Source organism: Solea solea, chromosome 11 (genome assembly GCF_958295425.1).
Source record: "Solea solea chromosome 11, fSolSol10.1, whole genome shotgun sequence".
NCBI lineage: Eukaryota > Metazoa > Chordata > Actinopteri > Pleuronectiformes > Soleidae > Solea > Solea solea.
The window spans coordinates 3,174,471-3,195,257 of NC_081144.1; the positions used below are offsets into that span (position 1 = coordinate 3,174,471).

The following is a 20,787-nucleotide window of genomic DNA, read 5'->3' on the forward strand; positions in this document are numbered from 1 at the left end:
GCGGGTCGTGGAAACAGCAGTAGGCTAATCTGTAAATACCACATATAACCACTCCTCACAAAACCTGATCCATCCCTTTGAGCGTTTACAAGAACTTGTAAACGTCGAGTATATATCTTGGCACATTGTTCTGTTCAACAGTATCAAGTGTGGTTTGATACCAGAAAGCAACACTTAAAAGATAAACAGCCATTTGATTTGACACAGACGCACACAGTTCATAGGACCACAGCTCATTTATGGGCTCTAAAAGCTGTCAGAGCAATGAAACATGAGCAAGGCTGCTCAAGGGAGATCTGAGGCACCTCTGTGACACACAGACAGATTTAAAAGTATATAACCTCTGTGTTATGGCTGCTCGTCCTCCCTACCATCCTCTGTCAAACACATGGAGACATGAAGCAGAGTGGAACCCCCGGGAGACACCCAGGCTGTGGTCTGTCCCTTTCATTCAACTGTCTCACTTGATCCAGTAGGAGGAGGGTTATGAAAGTGAATGAGACAGAGTCTGCAGTGCACATGGACTGTACAGCTGGGGCCTTTGGCAAAGTAGGCAGAAACATCTGGGGAAACCAGCAATTCCATGGTATTATTATATTTATCAGGACTGCTTGGGCTAGCAGTGAACAGCTAATCACTAACTCATTTTGCTTCCACCATGTTAATAGTGCTCAAACGTCTCCACAGACTCTTGTGCAACCTGTCAACTGTGTATTAGAACAAGAAGTCAGAATTTGGCCTGACAAGCATAACTGAGGGGAAAATGCTTTCTTTCATATTGTCAGAACAGGCTCAAAATGGAAACAGGTTCTGGCAGCAGCAAGAAACTCAAAGTAAGTGCCGTTCAATTAAACTTTTTCCCCCCTCCTCTTCTCCGTCTAACCTGACACAGGATGATATGCTGGGAACAGACGACCAGCAGGTTGCACTCAAACTTCCGGCAAATCTTCTCCTTGATGCGGTAGTGCATGTCTGAGGAGTCGTCAGAGTAGAGCTCATAGATGAGGATCTTCTCTGGCAGCTGGATAGCGAGGCGGTTTCTGTAGATGGCGATCTTCTTCACCAGCTCACGACATTTGATCCTCACTGGAGGCAGAAGGGAGGGAAAGGAAAGAGAAAGAGGGCACTTGAGGTGTGATGAGAAAGAAATTAACGAGTAATGAGTAAGCAGCAGAGCGAATGCATTAGGGTGAAAGATTCTGCTGTCAAAATTCTATCTTCCACTGGTCAAAATTATGGGGTATTTGCAACAGAGTTAATGAAATTTAGGAAATACTGTCAGACTGAGTCAGTAGCTTCCTTTAAATGATATTTATAGTGATTTACCTTATACTTGTTTTCAATAATTCTGTGGTTGACTTTCTATCACACATTTTATTCCTTTATGACTGTGTTTCCATGTTGTTTTTAATGTTTTTTTTGTATACTTTTACTTTTGTAGAAATACTATATAAATTAGCATATAACACACAGAAATAATGAATGAATGACATGCATTCTGGTATGCAAAGACCAACGTAGTTCCCACCATTAGATGCCACTTAGTCTTACACAATGTACCTTTAACTAATATAATTGAAGGCAGGGGTCTCAAACTCAAATGACCTGGGGGCCACTGAGTTCTCAGTTTGGTCAGTAGGGGCCCGTTCAAGGGAAAAAAAGTTAATATTTATGATGATATTTCACATAATTTCAAAATAAAAGTGTTTATTTTGATATGGAACGATAAACAGTTCAAAATATAAATGGATGTATAATGCCAAATAAACTATTAATAGAAAAACATACAGATATAACTCATATCTTGATATTAAGCAGCGGGCCGTATGAAATTGATTGGGGGGCCGCGGGTTTGAGACCTCTGATTTAAGGCACATTAAGCTATGACGCTCTACTGATTTATTTATCTAGTATGTTTTAGATATTTGATGATCAGAAATGTATCTTTATTGATTTAGATTTTACTACTGTCATTTTTTGCGGTTGAACGTGATTTGTCAACATACAAAATATTCAATTTCCTTGAAATATTAAAGGCTTTTTAACTGTCAACTTGTCACATAATAATCTATTATTCGGAGTGCTACTCAAAGAAGCCCCTGTCGCTCAGACAAATCTGTACCTTTTTGTTCCGTGATGAGATGCTGGACAATGACATCTGTCATGCTGTCTCTATAGGCGTAGCGATCTTTGTAGAGTCCGTGAACGGTGCTGAAGATGAGCTGATAGCAGGCGATGGTCCCATCCTGGCAGCCCAACACCTAGAGAGACAACAATGTAGCAGCACATCTTATTAACACGTCTAAGAAAAGACTGCGAGAGCTGCTGTTGAAGCATCAACACGGTAGAAGCGAGAGAATCTGCCAACAACCAATTCGCTCTTGCATGTCTCATCATGTTGAGTTAAATATATTGAAATGAAAGTGCTGTAAAGGTGTTACTGTAAATTAAAATGATGTGTATGAGTGGAGCTAAAGAAGGGGCTGTGTTATCAGATCATAAAAGTGTCAGGTCTGAGCTTTAATCAGTGTACGTCACAAACACAGCATATGTTTGAAACACAAATCTGGGATTCATCAAAGTGTTCCGACTTAAAACGTTTCAGACTCCGTAAACAAATCTAGAACTTCCTCAGACCATGTGCCCAGCTGTGCTGGAAAATGTGAACACACATTCACCCTTTTACCTAAATGTATGGTGCAGTTATATTTTTTTTAAAAAGGCGTTAAAAGCCAACAATAATTGAATTAATTAATACATCCTTATCATAGCTTTTCATAGTTGACGATGAAGTTTAGGAGAATGTTCATATCTCCACTCCTGCATCATCAGGGCGTACAAATTATAAGTTTAGCCCAATACATTCAGTTTTTGCACGCAGCAATGCTGTTTAAATAACAGTTCAGATTGAATTACACTCTATCATCACAGAAATAAAAGCTGGAAGTCACTGCTTTCTTAGCTCTCCTCTGTCCCCTATTTCTCCTTTCACCCCAACCGGTCGAGGCAGGTGGCTGCACAATTTTTGAGTCTGTTAAAAAGGGAGTTTTTTTGTCTTTTAGTGCTTGCTCATTGTGTGAATTGCTGCGTTTCTCTTCTCTCTACGTGATTGTAAAGGTTTTTCTGCCTTGAGAAAATGTATGTTGTGATTTGGCGCAATCCAAATAAAACTGAACCTCATTCCTTAAAAAGAAATTCCACTTTATGATGCAGCCACATTCTAGGCTGTTAGATCTGCTGCTTCCTTATTTTTTCTGGTCTGTAATTTTTTATTTTCTTTTGGCATCAACGCTGACGTTAAAGCCGTAGTGCGTTAACATCAAACTTTTAAATATCAACAAATATTTGCTGGACAGAAGCATAAATGCTACGCTAGTAAAGCCAGATTGCAGCAAACGGTTGAGACTGTGAAGCGAGAGTCGTCCTTTCACAAAGTTCTGAGGTCAAAAAGTACCCACAAAGTTTCCTCCTAAGCTTCTTAGTCCTGATTTGACAGCAACGTCTCTGTCACTCAGTGCAGAAGCTCAGTTCATGTCTGCTGTTTTACTTCCAAAATTTCTTCATTTACATTATAACGACTGAGGTTATATTTTTTATTGTCCAAACCTCCACCACCTCAGTTATTACAACCCATACTTCTTCACTCCAGAGGACACCTGATGGAAATGTGTGGCTTTTGTGGCTTCCACCTCCTGACACAATTATTTTACTCCCTGCTGCTGTTTTTACCTGTTTTCACATCGTATTCTCTCAACATCTCTCTGTGACGCTCTAGTTAAACACAGGCGTGGCAGTAGTGATAGTTTAGAATGGGTACAGAGATGAGAACAGAATCGTGGCAGTGTGTTTGTGCATGAACAATTCTACACAGATCGGTGAGTGAGACCCAATGACACGCACTCCATGGAAGGGTTGGATAACTTCTGCAGACATATGGCTTCACAGGCTGTGGACCCACCACAAAGTTGGAGTCAGGTTTGACCCGGCACGTCCACACCCAGGCATTCTGCTCGCCGATGGTGCCAAGTCTCACGCCGTCTTTTGTGTAGAGCGAGGCCTGTTTGTCGGAACCGCCCATCACTATGTATTCGCCCTTTGAAAAGTAGCTGACGCAACACGGGTCATAGGTGAGCGTCCTGTCTTTCCCAATCTGAGCGAGACAAAGAGAGAAGTGGACATGAAAATTCAGAAATAAAGGAAAGTATTTCTCGTATTTGTTGCACAGGGACTTGGGCCAACACACATCAAAGGCCAGTGTTTGATGAAAAGATAGACAAAAAAAGAAAGTCTTCCTCTGGTTAAAATAGCCTCCATTGTATTATTGTTCAAAGTGCATGTGCACAACATCATATGAGTTCCCCTGCTCAGTGCATCTGTTTCTTCTCACTCTGGAAAAAAAAAAGCCCTGCCTCACAATTGGTCGTTGTATTTCTTTTTTCTTTTCTTTTTTTCCTTTTTTTTGCAAAACACTTCCTGGTGTTGTAATCAAAACAAAATGCCCACTTACATAGATAAATGGGCTGATGGCAATAAATGATCCAAAGGCAAAATGGCAGAGCGGAGAACAGTGCATATTTGTCTATAATTATTTTACTGCCCACGGGGAATTTAGGAGGATGGCGGACAGCGAGGGGGCTATTAAAGCATAGCAGGATCACTTCCAGTGTACGGTCGTGGTTTCAATAGACTCTGACAGTCTCATTACAACAGGACACATAAGTCTTAAAAAACTCAGTGAAGAGGTCCCAATATGGTGGACAGATAGATGGATCCTCGCTCCTTATGGGAGTGATAGCACATAATGATGGACTGATATAATTTAAAACTCTATTAGTCTTTTGGTTTTACCCCGCGTGTGGTAATGGCCTGTCGTCATCTTAGAGTCTGAAGCAAGGGAGCATTTTTATTGGAATACGCTGCGCTAATGAGACTTTGTATTTATGTTTCCTGCCAAGTTACCCTGCTGTTCGTATCCAGGCAGAAGGAGAGTGATTCAAGAATTCTCTTTCACACGGACCTTGCGTTGCTCACCTGCTTTCCACTGAGCTGGTAAAAGGAGAGCTTCTGACCCCAGTCTGCCACAGCCAGAATGTCATTATGTTCATCCCTGCGTGGATAAACACAAGAAAATTCATTTTAAAGGCACACATTCTAGTACAAGCCAACTGATGTGGGCTTTTCTATGGCTGATTTTCTTTGGCCCATATTTCTTTTAGCCGGTTTTCCTCCATCTACTAAAATATGACTAAGAATTGACTCCTCTTCCGTCCTCCTTAGTCAGGAGTGTCCTTCACAGCTGCGAGGGTGACTTGATTTGGAGGGACACTCGATAGGGAGTCATTTAGAATTGGGCCACAGTGTTAATGAGAGCTAAATTGCCTGTTAATTAAGACTAATCCATTTCCTCTATCTACCAATGAAAAATAAAAATGCACTTTGTTTTTAACTATTTACTTACTTACTACTTTATTTAGATATTAATGGGCAGGGGCAAATGCATTTAACGTTATTCTGTATGAAACACAAAACAGATGTCATGCATACAGGGCTTCTAGCCAAGGCTCATTTGCAACCTCTGTCTCTGGTTAGGTATTTACTATAAAAACAATACATAAATGTAAAAAATGTGTAAAAACATGTAAAAACAAAGACATACACAAGAAGCAAAAACACACATCATATAAGGGCAAGCAACTAAACATACTGTACAATACTACTACTACTGTAAATAATGATTGTCTTCATTATTGACTAATCTGCAAGTTATTTTCTTGATTAAATGTTTAGTTGACTGGTCCATACAAATAGAAAATGCAGTGTATTAAAGCTTAAAAGCAAAGAAAGCAGACAATACAGTATACACATCACAAGGAAGCTCAAATCAGAGACTCAGAGACGTGATTAAGGAATAAAAAACCCACTCAAAATTATTCCTCGACTATCAAATTGGTTGATGATTAATTTATTAAATTGAATAATAATCAATAAATCTATTTTTATCATTAAAGGTTACATTTACACACATTACTCAGTTATAAGTGAAATAACTGAGTAATCCATTTAATAAAAGCTGGAAAGCAGCTAATAACCTTTGATCACGTTACTTTAATTAAGTAGTTTTCTGTGTACTTGTACTTTGTAGAGACGTTTTTAAAACCTGTAATTTTACATTTACTTCCGTGTGTAGTCAAATTTAAAGGGAAAATGCAAGAAAAGTGAAAACCAGACCTGTGACCTTCAGCCCTTTGGTTTATAGATTTTCAAAAAGACCGACGTTGGCGTTTGTTGGTTAAAAATAGAACGAAGGTCAACGCAGTCCACAATTTCTGCCACCTTGTTATATTGTTTGAACATGTTTTATGAGACGGTCTGCACTTATACCTCCACGTATATTTTAGATGTCTTGTGTCACCTTGTTTTGTTTTGTTATGACACTTTTCTTGGTAGAGGTGTCCCTTTAATAAAAAACTAGATGGAGATTTATATTCCAACACAAGGTCAAACAGTAACAAAGTTACTCTGAGTACGTTTAAAATGAGCTACTTTACTTTTGTACTTTTTTTTAGTTGTATCATCTCATTTCTATCCCTCGTGATACCTTGTGTGAATTATGGGTTCTACATATGATGCTTCCTGCTGCTGCTGCTGCTGCATAATCTGTTTCCATGGAAACTGGATGCTATAACCATGAGATCAATTTAACATGTGGGAACATCACCTGTTTCACCTCAAACAGGATGGTGGGATCATACCTCTTTGACACTATTAAAGTAACACTAAACGTGTCAAATTAACACTCATTTTGTTAAGGACAAGATACAACTGGGATTTGTGTTAATTTTAACTCATTTACTGTTAACATAACATGAAATTACTTACTTAAATTTAAAGAGTTTAATTGACTCCTTTAGTGTTATTTAACCCTGACAGCCTGCTTCACTGTGTTCATAAATCACATTAGAACAATAAGGTGTAACAGCGTTTGTATCTCCCAAGAAATAATAGATTTAAAGAATTCAATTCACTAATTTGGTGTTCCATAAACACCGTTAGGGATGGGAATTGGTATTTGTCCGATACTGGTCAAAATCGCACAGATAAAAATGTAAAATCCAATACAATCGAAAAACTATACTTCACTATGCTGCACAGACTGCAAAAAAAATGGAAATAAAATTCAGCAAAAACATTTTAGCCGAGTCATGTTTGGGCTGTTTAATTCCTCTTTTTGGGAGAACAATATTTGTGACACAGTTGTAGAATTTTGTCTTTCATATGACTGTATCGGACTTATATCGGTAACGGTAGATAATCAAAATGTGTCAAAAAAAGTGGTATCATCTGGTTGTGTGGTATAGATTTACTGTGTATTGTGGAACGGGAGGACGACCTGAAGACGTGTTCTCAGCTAATGTCCACTGGCATATTTAGCCACTTTGACTCTGACGATACAGGCGGTGAAGAGACAAGTCAAGAGTCTCAGTGTCCTACATCACCATGTCTGAGTTTTAGGTGAAATACAAACTGCAGGACACTCATTCTTTGCAAGACCAGTGCAATCCTGCAGCCATGTCACTGAAGATAACCACAGGAAAGAATTAGCTGTAATTTAACTAGCTTTAATTGTTTAATAAGGTTAGACTGAAAAACGCCTTTGTACACGAGTCAATCTTGAAACTAAATATGGAACTTTAACGAGCCTTGAACACCATCTTCTTCTCATCTTATAATGAGTGTATTTATGTCCGTGGTTCTTGGGCGATTGTAATGTTTAATGTTTGTACTTTTTTCTGTCCCGTATGTTTTTGCAAACAAAGCTGCTGTGATGCAAGATAAATTTCAGGCATGTTCTGACAATCAAGTACTATCGTATCGCACCGCAACGTATCATATCGTATCTACTTCCTCTGCTGCTCTGGAAGTTCTACCCATTATCAATACTATAGTAGTGCCCACAGAAAAAAACATGAATATATTCATCAAAGTAATAGTACTTTTACATAAGTAGAATATTGTAGTACTCTTTCCTCCTCTGCATTTGAGCCTCGCCTCAAATCCAACCTGTCAGAGCATCCAGCAGCTCAGTTCCGCCCCCCCCCACTGACCTCACTCTGATGACCCCTCATATTTCCTGTAGAGAACCAACAATAACATATCTGGTACATCTAGTTCCTTTTGTCTCATCACTGTCATCTCTTCCCCCTGCACTTGCAGCGTTTCATCTTTCTCCCCTCTCTCTTAAATGAACCTGTCAAGTCGCGGCTTCAGCTTTGCTCCTGTCACTGGATGGGATGGAGAGGGCATCAGAGAGGAGAGTCAATGCCGTCACTCTCTGGTTGACCACTGCCACCTGCTGGCCACAAACAAACCAATCACAATCCCATTTTTTTCTCCCCCCCACCCCCCACCACTAACTTTGAAGGGTTCCATGCAATGGACCAGATAGGAGAGGAGGAGCCTCCTGGTCGCTCGATCTTAACCTTCTCCTCTCCGTTCTTGTTCCGTATGCTCACTACTCCATTCATCATGCCGAGGGCCAGATACTGGCCATCATTTGTCCACCTGTAATCAAACTTCGTCGTTAATTGTGTCACATTAAAGATTCACACTGTCACAGGTGGTCACAGTTAAAGACTTTCACTTACCCACAACAGGTTATTTTGCTGCTGACTTTATGTTTGTTCACAGACTTTTGCTCCGGTGACCACAAACCTGAAAATGTAAAAGATCAGTCTTTGCCTGTTGTTTCCTTGTTAAATCAGATATTGTGATAAATGGGTTTAATATACATTTTCTTAGAATCTCACACATTTTTCTGAATTACAAAAACATGTCACTAAAGACAAAGGCTGGGTGAAATTTGGTGTCTAAATGAGCCTAAACATAATTGATACAATACAATGAATCTTAGTTACATTGATACTGAAGAAAATGATACCCCAATATATAGTGTTACTACAATAACCCCTAGCTCTACTAAGAAAACCTATTTTAAACACTTTTATCACTTACTGAAGTAAAAAACAAGAATCATTAAAAGCACTGGAACAGAGGCAGGCTCCCTCTTGTGGCACGCCAAAATAAATACCTAAGACTGTATGTTGGCGAGCTAGACAACATTTTCAAGTAAAATATTATATAATATAAAAGATATATAATATAAAGACTTTCACCATTCATGATTATCCTGATTAACTAATGGTGAGTGCTTTTTATGGGTTTTTCTTTATCAATCCACTTAAATGTGACAATTTGCAAACTATTAATTTTTTGCAGTTATTTGAAGCTTAATTTTCACTCCTTTATTTATTTATTTTCAGTGACCTCTCACCATCTACCACTTTGGACAATCAATGGTTTACAGTAAGGATGCATCGAAATTGAAATTGTTGGCCGGAATCCAAAACCATAAGAAATGATTATGCCAAATCTGTACCATTGTTTTTTAAATCTAATTTTGTTGTTATGGCTGGGACTGTGTGTACTTGCCTCACACAAGTCAAGGCATTGCAATTGTATAGATTAATATTCATACTTCAAAAGAATAAATCAATTAAGAAACTATGAAAATATTTAGGAGGATCTCATCGAACATATCAGAAAAAATAAAAAAAATCCTTTTTTGGCTATTTTCAGCGCATTTCTAGTTTACAGTACTGTTAATAATAGAACAGAAGAGAATTACACTCAGACATCACTCACCAAAGTCACCAGAGGAGCAAGAGGCCAGTTGGTGAGTGACAGGGTTGTAGGCAACACACTGAATAGAGTCATTGTGTCTACAGACGATAAAAAATACAGAACGTTGTAGGAAAAACAAACCACAGTAGACACATTAATATAGATTTAAAAAAAGAGTGTAACATACGTGTATTTTAAAATACCCTCCAGTTTAGACGTCCAGATGATGATGCTTTTGTCCGCTGACCCGGAGGCAAACCTCTTTCCTGCATGGAAATAAAACAGAGGTCAGAAAGGTTACAATGACACCGGAACGACAGGAAACGGGTGTGTATTCACATGATGAGCCACTCGTGTACCATCTTTGGCGTAGGCCACGCAGTACACTATGTCTTTGTGTCCCTTTAAAGGCTGTACGATTGCCCCATCTGCCGCGTCGTAAACCTGGAAACATAATCCGATAAATCGAAATGTTAGAATGAGGTAAAGTATTGTATTCTTTGTATACATTGAGACTTCATTGACAACAGGAAAGTCTTACAAGGACACGAAGCCCTGCGGCGATGATGAGCTGGCTGCCATCTGGCTTGAAGGCAAGGTCATAAACACTGCAAGAGAGACAGAGGGAGAACAGTGGATTTATGCTGACATGTCAGTTGTTTAGTTGACCAGTAGCAATTTCCCCCTCATCGAATTATTCTCCATTTGTGCATGTGTGAAGGAAACAGGTCAAATATTATAATAATAATAATAATAATAATATGTTAAAATATCTTAAAATTCTATCACAATAATGATCTGTAATGTTCACAGATTTCCCAAAAAAAATGTTTCTTTTGATTCTGAATTATATATTGTTCACAATAACAACGTATTTGTAAAATGTAAATAAATAAAACCCATAGAGAAACAACTCATTATAATGATATTAGGGCATGCATGGGCAAGTTACTTCTTCTTTTTTAAGTAAAACTAATTTTCTATATGCCACAGCTCTAGCAAACAAGATGAAGCTTCTAAAACCTGGGCCTTTTCATCCGTTCTTCAAACTCAGATATTTTTCGGCTGTCTTGCACACACAGCATGTTTGTGATTTATTATCCACAGATTTTTAAAAGGCTCTGCTCAACTACTGTGATGCTGTGCATCTCCAAAAAACACTTCAGTGGATTTTTGAGGTGTGCGTTGGATCACACTCTGTTTATCTGTCTATGGATGGACTTGTTAATGTTTTCAATTACTTTTGTTTTAATGTTTTTTTTAAATCCTTCTCTTTTACTGGATCTTTTTTTTTTCCCACGCATGCTTTTAAAACCAGCCTGAAGCACTTTGCCAACATTAGAGACATATGAGAAAACACTGACCTCTCAAAGTAACACCATTATCACCAACGTTAAAATACAGTGGTGTTAATAGTTCGAGCAAAGTCAGCGACAGACTTTTCACAGGAGGCAGATTTATTCCCAATAAGATGATTTGCTCTCTCATCATCATCCTCCACCTCTATATATCTATCTATCTATCTATCTATCTATCTATCTATCTATATATATATATATATATATATATATATATATATATATCTCCTCCAAGTACCATCAGAGGACACTTGCATACCACTACTGGTACATGCACCTCAGTTTGAGAACCATGGGTCTAAACAAACCTGCCAAAAGCTAAAAGAAGGTTCCAGCTCACAGTAGAAACTGTTCCCTTTCTCGACTACATGACATCTGCCTCCAGAATCTTCTGAAATTTACTGTCTGAGTCTTTTCTTTCCTCTGTCTGAGCAATGTTTCATCTCCTACTGGCTGCTACAGACCCCAAAGCAGAATATTTCAAATCAAATACACTTTATTGCTGCCCCACAGGGACTTTTCTTCTTTTTTTTGAAAACAAAAATGCTACAGCAGCTGCAGAACAATACACACAGTATGACAGAGACAGCAAAACGGCACACAAAGGTCAAGGACATACCATACACAGAGTAAAGTATACAGAACAAACTGTATTAAATTAATCCATTTTTTTTGCACCTGCCCTAAAACATTTTAAAAAGGTAGAGACGAATACAGTATCATTCACAACACCTGGTGTTCAACTTGTGATTAATTCCTCTGTAAAACCAGACATTAAAATGTTACACTGGCTGTGTGAGAATAAAGTGCCAGACTAAAGACGCAGGGCTTATTACAATACATATGAAAACTGCTTTATTTTACACCTAAATGTCTGCCTATGTGCCAGTCTGATGACATCACCTTCAGTTTTAGATTTAAGATAAACTGTGTGAGTGTCACTTTAATGTCTGGTAAACCTTATTAGATGTTACAAACATGACAGTATAAATAGTCAGCATTCTACATTTGCCCACATTTGCTCATGTTGCAATTTGTATTGTAAATTGGGCCACGATAGTTTGTCATCGTAAAAAAAAGTGGGTCCCAACATAAATAGTTTGGCAGACACAGCCTTATGTAATATTGCTTTGCAGTGCAGCGGAGTAAAATGTCAACATGATGGAAGTGCTGCTCGCACCAGTACGAGTCTGTGGAGGAAACGCAGCCTCGGAGCCAATATCCTGCACAAACAGTCCACCTGTGTGCTCCATTTTAAATCACTGCCCATGTGAGTACGACTCTCTGTTAACAAACGTTGTTACTGTTGAATTAAAACTAGCACCTAAAAAGGTCCAGTTTGTAAAATATACAAGATTTATCTATTAAATAAGTTTACAATCACCTAGTTGTATAAATTTTTGTTTTTTCATTGATATCAGGGGCTGGGTCAGCTCTACAGTGGTGCGCCAGTTTGGACCTGTGTGTTTTTACAATAGCCCACAGTGGACAGACTAAACTTAATTTGAGTTTTGATTAGGTTAATCAGTTAAATGAAGGCTGCATGGTTTCTTCAAAACACTCGGGAGGAAATGATGAGGTGAGGGATATTCATGTAATAATAACACTTTCCCATTATACAGTTCTAGCACTAATTGCCTTGACTCTATACAGTTTGGGTATCAGGTACATCGTTTTCCATTACTATAGTTCCCACTCAACATGGACGGAGTCGTCATCACACAGCTGCATGAAACTTCAGTGATGTTGTGTTATACAAGACACAAACACACAAACTAGTGACGAATAAAGCAGTGGTTTTCTGTGCTCTGAATCATTAGAATCAAGATTAGTTCAGAACTTTCTACATGACCACAGCACAGACTCGGCTGAAATACGGCTGAACAGGTTGTGATTCATCTCATGGTCGCCAGCTTTCAGCAGTGTTGTCGCTAAATACACCAGACTCCTCTGTTAAATATTGAGATTTCATAAATTTCCTTGCTAAATGTTGGAGATTAACGCATGTTTTCAGGATTTTTAAGTCTTTTTAACTGATCTATAGTTCGGCTTGATTCCTGTGTCGGACATCACGCTCATGACTCAGTGGTCAGCAGTCTGTCGACGTCACATTTTAGTATCAACACAGCTCACATGGAACCTCGCCAGAGCAGGTGCTAAAACATTTACCAGGTTCTATTCCTAATGGAAAAGAAAGAAAAAAGAAAGAGTAGACTCGAGCCGCTAGAACTGGAAAAATAACTGTTTATAACTTTAATCCTTGACATAAAACTGGGACACAGCTGGGGGATTATTGAAAAAACATTATATATATAATATTAAAAGGTTATAGGTTAGAATAATGTTGAAATAAAAAGCAGCAGTGCAACATTTTTGACAATTACTATCACAAGATTTATTTAATTAGCATGTTTATCTCATGGTGATAAGTACTGATACACAGCACAGGGTGGGTGGTATGATTTGACATTTAATGGACTAAAAAAACACAGTTTATTTGAAGCCATTTTCATGCATCACTGTTTTTAAAACCCAGATTTAACTCATTTCAAAACACAACAGTACAGCAACTAGCTTAACATTGTTAGCTCATATCTCTTACTGTGTTAACAGGAAGCTAAAACTCTATCTATTAATGTGCGATAGTGTGGAGATATACACAAGAAAGTCAAATTGACTTCAAATTCACTGTCATTTGTCAACTACAACATAATTGCTAAGTTAGCTTGCTAACCCTAGTTTACATAGCAACCGCCGTTGCTAACCACATAGCGTCGCATCCTAGCACCTGGGCCTGCGGCTGCTAGATAACACGTCCACAAATAGTCACAGTCTTACCATTGGTCACGAATGGTTTCCTTCCACGCAAGAACGGCTCTCATTTCCCCCGTTCAACAACAACAACAACAACGCTGGTGTTTTGTGAATCAACAGGTTGTTGGTTTCATGGATCCGTTTTTCGTACTAAGCTCTTCTCGTGCTCGTTCGCGGTGAGCAGACGCCACTTCTGGGTTGCCAGGTTTGAGTGAAAAGACGCAAGATCAGTGTTAGCTTACACCTATGGCAAGGCTTTTTAACATTTAATGACTCATAATTCAATAATAATAATAATAATAATAAACACTGATATCTGTGACATTTTGACTGGTCGTGATTTCATTGTGCGACTAGTTTGAATTGTGATTATCTGTGACGTCATTTTTACTGAGTCAAAACTGAGATAGCTACTACTTCATTCTGACTTTCTGAAACTTAAATCAAGATATCTAAAAGGGACAATGTAGATATCTTCAATTGAGATTAGTTAAAGATATGTTGAACTTGAATTATGACTACTAGTAATAACGTACTGGAATTAGAGATATCTACAATTCAGTTGCCGCTTGCCATACACACCAAAAGCCATAAAAATACAAGAACATAACCAAAACTACAAAATAGTTTGATTTCTGTTTTAGAATGAAGCATTTTAAAATAAACGATATATATTCAGAATAATATAGCATTAGAATAAGTTACCAGGTTACAGTCCAACTGTCACTAGATATTGAAGAACTCTAAGGCAAGTAACTCTATTTCGCAAAACTCTAGTCACAAAAATCCGCTTAAAGTGACCTTAATTGCGTTAAAGGCGTGTGCTAACAGTTTAACCAATATGTGGAAACACCTGGATGTGACAAAAAAGTAACACTGTAAAAAATAACCCAATAAAAACCTAATTTCATAAATTTAGGAATGTATTTGTTTATGTCCATTTATTTGTGTTATATTAAGAGGGACAGCACATTTAGGAATATCATGTATCACATGTACAGTAATAGTGCCACCAGATAGTAGTGATAATTCAATTTCTATCCGTACTCCCAATGGGTACATTGATGTATCCCATTAAAATATGCATACATACAGTTACATACATCTCAACTTATACAGTCACAAACAGACATAAAAGAACATCAATCAGTAAATATTCCACAATTGTCCTATGTAATAGAATGTAAATTGTGTTCATATATTCCGGATCCAAACTGCACATGGGAGTCCATAGACCCTGCTTGTCCTCAGCCATATTATTATTCACTCACTCACTCATCTTCTACCACTTTATCCTATTCAATTATACGTAAATGTTGCAAAGCTGGGACATTCTCCCTGAAGACCACGCCAATGCGGAAAACTGACCGATCTGGCAACACCGCTCGGATGTGCTCGCTACTTCCTGCACGCTGAGGAGCTGTTGTGTGTTTTCACAGCAAACTCACTTCCACCCTCGGTGTTGTCTTCAGAGCTTCACAAAGAGGACAGAGAGGACAGAGAGGACACACTCGTCTCCACGCCTTTAAGCACGTAAGTCATGTGGTGCAGTTTTTAAATCTGTTATACTGTATAACATTCTACTTTGATCTTTGATGTACAGTATGTGGTGATTTTACTGTATGTGATGTTGAGATTCGATATTTTGACGTCATCGTGTTTGTTTATTACTTTTACCACCTCAGAGTCTACTTCCATCACAGCCAGGATCAAACAACAACACTGCTGCTTGTAAAGAAATGCATCCCATAGACAGTGACGTCATCCAGCTGGAGACCAGTGGAGACAGAAACAACCAAAGTAAAGAAGACAAAGAGGATTTGTGCCACATTAACACCACGATGCCCACCGGCTGGATCAGAGAGGTTCGGCAGAGGCGAGGAGGCAAGACAGCAGGCAAACTGGACGTGTATATTACAAGGTGACTTTGTTTACTTACAATCCTTTTTTGTTTAAACAGAATTTTAAAGAGAAACAACAAAAGATCAGATCAGTATTTGCTGTAATTATGCTGAGGGTTTAGAGTGACTCAGTCCCTGACTTCAGACTTTGCATATGGATCAGTATCTTATTGATATTTCTGTCGTTTCAGTCCTCAAGGGCAGAGGTTCCGGTCAAGGTCATCCCTGCACGCTTTCCTCCTCAAAAATGTAGAAGACAACTTGGACATAAGCCTCTTCAGTTTCACCGCATCCAAGGATGATGTCACCGCAGCGTCACAAATGCTTCCCACCCAAATCAGAAAGGGGAGAACAAAGAAAAAGCGTGCTAATAAACAAGAGGAGACGACAGAAAACCTGGATCCACCTCCAAATGAATCTACAAGAGCCTCTTCCTCCCGCAGAAGAACTCCAGAAGCAGATGTAAAGAGTGCAGATGATACTAATCATGTCAGTGATGTTTTTCCAGAGGAAACTGATAAGACTATGGAGTCCTGTGTACAAGATGCAGTCGTGCAGGATGACGTGATACTGCAGAGGAGTCATCAGAGAGCCGGGCTGAGAGGAAAACTTCTACAAACGACTCCATCTGTCAAACGAAAACCCACTTCCACTGATCACGAGGACAAACAGGGAGACGCACAGTCGTCTATTCCTACTCTGAATGTTCACCCCGCCACTGACAGTGACAGCGAGGGTGAACGAGGTGAAAAAATGAAAAATGTTCACAGCAAAGGTGGCGACGAGCCTAATTCTGAACAGGAGACCGACGCCGACAGTCGTATAAATGTGGAAGACAAGGTGTTGTTACCTGACGTCCCTGTGAACAGCTGCACGCCAGTGAGAGACACTCAAAATAGTAAGTATGATCTACACTGTCTGACAGCAGCAAGTTCACTTCAGTTGTTTGCAGTTTTTTTCTTTTACTTTTACTTTGGATTCATCGTCGTATCCTGTGCAGAAACATGAATTTCTCATTTTAACACAAAGGCAATCATTCAGTTTTCAACAACCCTTTTATGTGTCCGCATACAAAAATCCTAATGCAATCAAATACATTTTGGTGCTAATCTTTGACATATCCAAGACTCCAAGAATCACCCCCACACCCGACTATTTATCATATGGAAAATGTTTTGGCATTTTAAGGGTTAAAATCCTGGAAATTATTGAATATTTGATCATTTTGATCAGGGCTGAAGTTGATTAAGGGATTCCAGCAAAACAAAATCAAACGAATATTGACGTATGAGGAATTCATTGCAGATTTTGTGCATGTACATTTTTGGCCACAAAGGTGTCCAGAGGGAGAAAAATGAAAAAAATACTAATGCAATCAAATCAGTTTTGTTGCTAATCTTTCATATATCTAAGACTCTAATCACCACCAATACTATTTATAAGGAAATTGGCATTTTAAAGGGTTAAAATCCTGAAAAGGATTAAATGTTTGGTAGTTTTGAGCAACTTTGAAGTTGTTTAAGTGATTTATTTATGATGCATGATGATTTAATTGCAGTTATTCGTATGGGTACATTTTTGCCACAAAGGTGTCCAGAGGGTAGTAAATTTGACGAGGGCACAAGGATTAAATACATAAAACATCAAAAATAAAAACCTGGCTAAAAAAAAGCACTTTAACCCGACCCCACATCTTTCTAAAGCTGGCGTTTGGGAGTCTTAATACATTATATGAGTTGCTGCCGCTCATATGGCTTCCATACTTTATGAATCCATAATGTGTACGAAGCAAGATCAAGTTTCTGCCGCGTCACTGTAATATATACGAGGGCGTCCATTAGTCAGACTTGGAACAAATTGATTTTAGCTTCCATGTCTCCTTTATTTCTCCTTACATTCATTTATAAGGTGTTGTTGGACAGGAATATTTCAGACATTCATCATTGCTGGTGTATTTTCGTCCTGTCTGCCTAGGGCCCAAGAGCTTGGATGACAAACGGAAAACGAGCCCTTATTTCAGTGGGAAACTCTCAAACGATGGTAACGTTTTAATGCTTCATCTGTTCAAATAAGTCGAGTGAAAGCTTAAGTGTGTGTTGATATTGATATGTGCTCACTGTCCGCACTCAGGACTTAGCCCTCCCAGGAGAAAGGTCTTCAAGAAGTGGACGCCCCCCCGTTCTCCCTTTAATCTGGTACAAGAAACACTCTTCCATGACCCGTGGAAGCTCCTGGTTGCCACAATTTTCCTAAACCGGACCACTGGTAAGATCATAACAAACACATTTCACAAAGCTCTGGATAGATTAGATAGTGTACCGACTAACTAATATTTCACTCTGAAAACCAGGTAAAGTTGCCATTCCAGTGCTGTGGCAGTTTTTCGACCAGTACTCGTCTGCAGAACTGACCCGTGAGGCCGACTGGAAGCCCATATCTGAACTCATGCAACCACTTGGCCTCTATGAGCTCAGAGCCAAAACACTCATCCGCTTCTCAGGTGATTATGAATGTCCACAGGACAAGAACAGAGATTTTAGCCTCTCAACAAACTGTTTTACAGCTGCTCACACTCCTGCACCAAAGTCCATTGAGAAAATCAACGTTTTTACCTCACTGGGACACAGTAGCTGCTGATCTACTGCTGCTTTGTTTAGTAGGTTTGTGTCACTTTGATGAAACCGAACAAAGGATTTCAAACACCAAAGTCACAACATCACACACTAAAAACTTACTGATCAACAACTCCAGAGGGCTGTGATATGAAAGTGCTGATTTTCTCCATGGGCTTTGGTGTGGATGGAAGGAACATCAGCAACTGTAATGGTTGCTGTATGACCAGCAATAATAGTAATATATGGTAATAGTAGTAGTCATATATATATCTTTTTCTTGTTCGTCTATGCAGATGAATATCTAACTAAACAGTGGCGTTACCCCATCGAGCTGCACGGGATTGGGAAATACGGCAATGACTCCTATAGGATCTTCTGTGTGGGAGAGTGGAGAGATGTGAGTACTAAAGTTATGATGATTCTACTTGAAGTGGATTGTTACTTTCAGTGTTGTTGCTGTACTTAAGTACACAATTCACATATCTGTACTTTACTTTGTTATTTATAGTTCTAGCAACTGTTACTTTTACATTTTCAACTACATTTACCTCTAACTATCTTTGTTACTCGTTACTACCAAATAAAATCAGAAGAAGAAGAAGAAGAGTTGGTATTATGGTCTGTATTTATTCACACGCTGCAACATGGGGTTAAGTGTCTTGCTCAAGGACACATATAGACGAGCAGAGCCAGGAATTAAACCCATAACCTTCCAGTTGAAAGACAACTCGCCCTACCACTGAGCCACCATGGCTCAATCCTAACTCCTCACTTTTTTAATACTTTTACTTCTAAAACTTAAGTACATGTTATATCAGAAAATGATACTTTTGATACTTAAGTACAGTACATGTCATATACTTTAAGACTTTTACTTAAGTAATGTTGACTTCAACATTACTGATTACTTTCATGTTCATTAATGGAGACTTTTTATGTGTGTTCTTATATCAAGGTGACCCCCGAGGATCACATGTTAAACAAATATCACGCCTGGCTGTGGGAGAACCACGAAACTCTTGGAATCTGAAAGACAAAGGAGGAGGATCTGAAGACTTGTGGAGCCTGTAGTGACAGCATTTATCTTAAAAAGCATTATGATGAATTATGTTCACATCGTTTTGATGAACATGTTTACATTCAGGTTCATGCTAAACAGCCGTTTTAATATTAAAAGAAATCAGTGGGTTTTTTTGTTTTAAAAACGTTAAATGTGTGTATAATAACATAATGATATGTATAATTAAACGTTTTAAAAGGTGGAATGACTCCCGGGTGAATTATTAAGTCAGTCTAGCGGCTCACTTTCCTGTAAGATGATGTAGAGACACACGTCCTTACTGTCCTTGTTTAGTCCATTGTTTAAGGCTTAATAATCTGCCTTGTTGTGTGTGCGCTGGTGCATGTGATTACACTCAGCAGCTCTCTTTTATTTGGGTTGGTAACCCGATTCCCAAGGCGACTGTTGCCACTGCAAAAGCATCAGCGAATGCACAGGCACGCCACGGTTTAATCTCTAACTAGTGCTGCCACTGAAATGAGTTCTTCTGTGTGTGTGTGTTATGATTTAATGGTAATGGAATGAAGAAGGAAAATCAAATTGTTCAGGATCTGAAGAATTTGGGAAATCTTACTCCACACAAAGACTGCACTTCTCTGGTGGACGAACAGAAGCTCGAACTACAAGATGAGACTGCGTAAGAAAACTGTTTTCTCCACGTGTGTCTTAATATTAGTAGTATATTAAATATAATTCTGTTTATTTCTGCCTTCATTACCACAGCAGCCATCTGTATACCTTGCACACCAGTGTATATTCCTCATACCACACCTCCTGTCCGGCAGAGTCGCTCCCTGGTGGTCACTCCCGTGACCTTTCCCATCATCTCAGACTCAGCCCGGCTGCAGACCAGCAATCAGGTGCACGTAGATTTCATTGTGACTGTCCTCGTGTCTCATGGGGAAGACAGATTTATATATTTATATTTATATATATATAATATATATATATTATATATTTATATAATTTGTATACGTATATATATATATACATTATATAAATATATAATATATATTATATAAATATATAATATATATATAATTATATATACATATATGTATATATAATTATATATATAATAATAATAATAATACATCGTATTTTTATAGCGCTTTTCTTAACACTCAAAGATATATATTCTATATTTATATAATATATATATATTCTATATTATATATATATATATATATATATACATATATATATATATATATATATATACATATATATATATACGTATATATATATATATTCTATAAATCTGCTCCCTAGAGTATTCCAAGACTGAACCCATTACATCCACCTCATGTCCATACGCGCACCGTCAGTCTGGAGACTCCAGCTGTTCACCACCATAA

At 38.4% G+C, this 20,787-nt stretch overlaps 2 protein-coding genes across 3 annotated transcripts in view; one reads left to right on the forward strand and one right to left on the reverse strand.

Moving 5' to 3' along the window:
• Positions 1-14,060, reverse strand: part of ift122 (intraflagellar transport 122 homolog (Chlamydomonas)) — a 37,177-nt gene extending 23,117 nt beyond the window's left edge. The window contains exons 1-11 of one of the 2 annotated variants that reach the window (XM_058643517.1): positions 13,878-14,060; positions 10,223-10,289; positions 10,041-10,125; positions 9,869-9,947; positions 9,703-9,779; positions 8,646-8,712; positions 8,416-8,562; positions 5,032-5,107; positions 3,959-4,150; positions 2,123-2,261; positions 884-1,086 (exon numbers count right to left, since the gene is read on the reverse strand). In XM_058643517.1, the coding sequence (XP_058499500.1) occupies positions 884-1,086; positions 2,123-2,261; positions 3,959-4,150; positions 5,032-5,107; positions 8,416-8,562; positions 8,646-8,712; positions 9,703-9,779; positions 9,869-9,947; positions 10,041-10,125; positions 10,223-10,289; positions 13,878-13,921 (1,176 nt within the window). In that variant the 5' untranslated portion in view covers positions 13,922-14,060. Of the gene's footprint in view, positions 1-883; positions 1,087-2,122; positions 2,262-3,958; positions 4,151-5,031; positions 5,108-8,248; positions 8,340-8,415; positions 8,563-8,645; positions 8,713-9,702; positions 9,780-9,868; positions 9,948-10,040; positions 10,126-10,222; positions 10,290-13,877 lie in introns of those variants that run through there. The other variant, XM_058643518.1, reaches the window with a different exon arrangement.
• A 1,235-nt stretch (positions 14,061-15,295) lies between these two features.
• On the forward strand, positions 15,296-19,634 carry mbd4 (methyl-CpG binding domain protein 4). The gene is made up of 8 exons (XM_058643116.1): positions 15,296-15,386; positions 15,539-15,774; positions 15,946-16,652; positions 17,729-17,794; positions 17,885-18,019; positions 18,105-18,254; positions 18,663-18,766; positions 19,325-19,634. Exons 2-8 carry the CDS (start codon positions 15,593-15,595, stop codon positions 19,397-19,399), a joined length of 1,419 nt encoding a protein of 472 aa, XP_058499099.1. The 5' UTR covers positions 15,296-15,386; positions 15,539-15,592; the 3' UTR covers positions 19,400-19,634.
• The last annotated feature ends 1,153 nt before the right edge of the window (positions 19,635-20,787 follow it).

Excerpts from the sequence above, each read along its gene's own strand:
- mbd4 (XM_058643116.1), top strand. The coding sequence starts at position 15,593 with ATGCATCCCATAGACAGTGACGTCATCCAGCTGGAGACCAGTGGAGAC. Across the intron at positions 15,775-15,945 it reads CTGGACGTGTATATTACAAG|TCCTCAAGGGCAGAGGTTCC; the intron begins GTGACTTTGTTT and ends CTGTCGTTTCAG. Across the intron at positions 18,020-18,104 it reads TTTCCTAAACCGGACCACTG|GTAAAGTTGCCATTCCAGTG; the intron begins GTAAGATCATAA and ends TCTGAAAACCAG.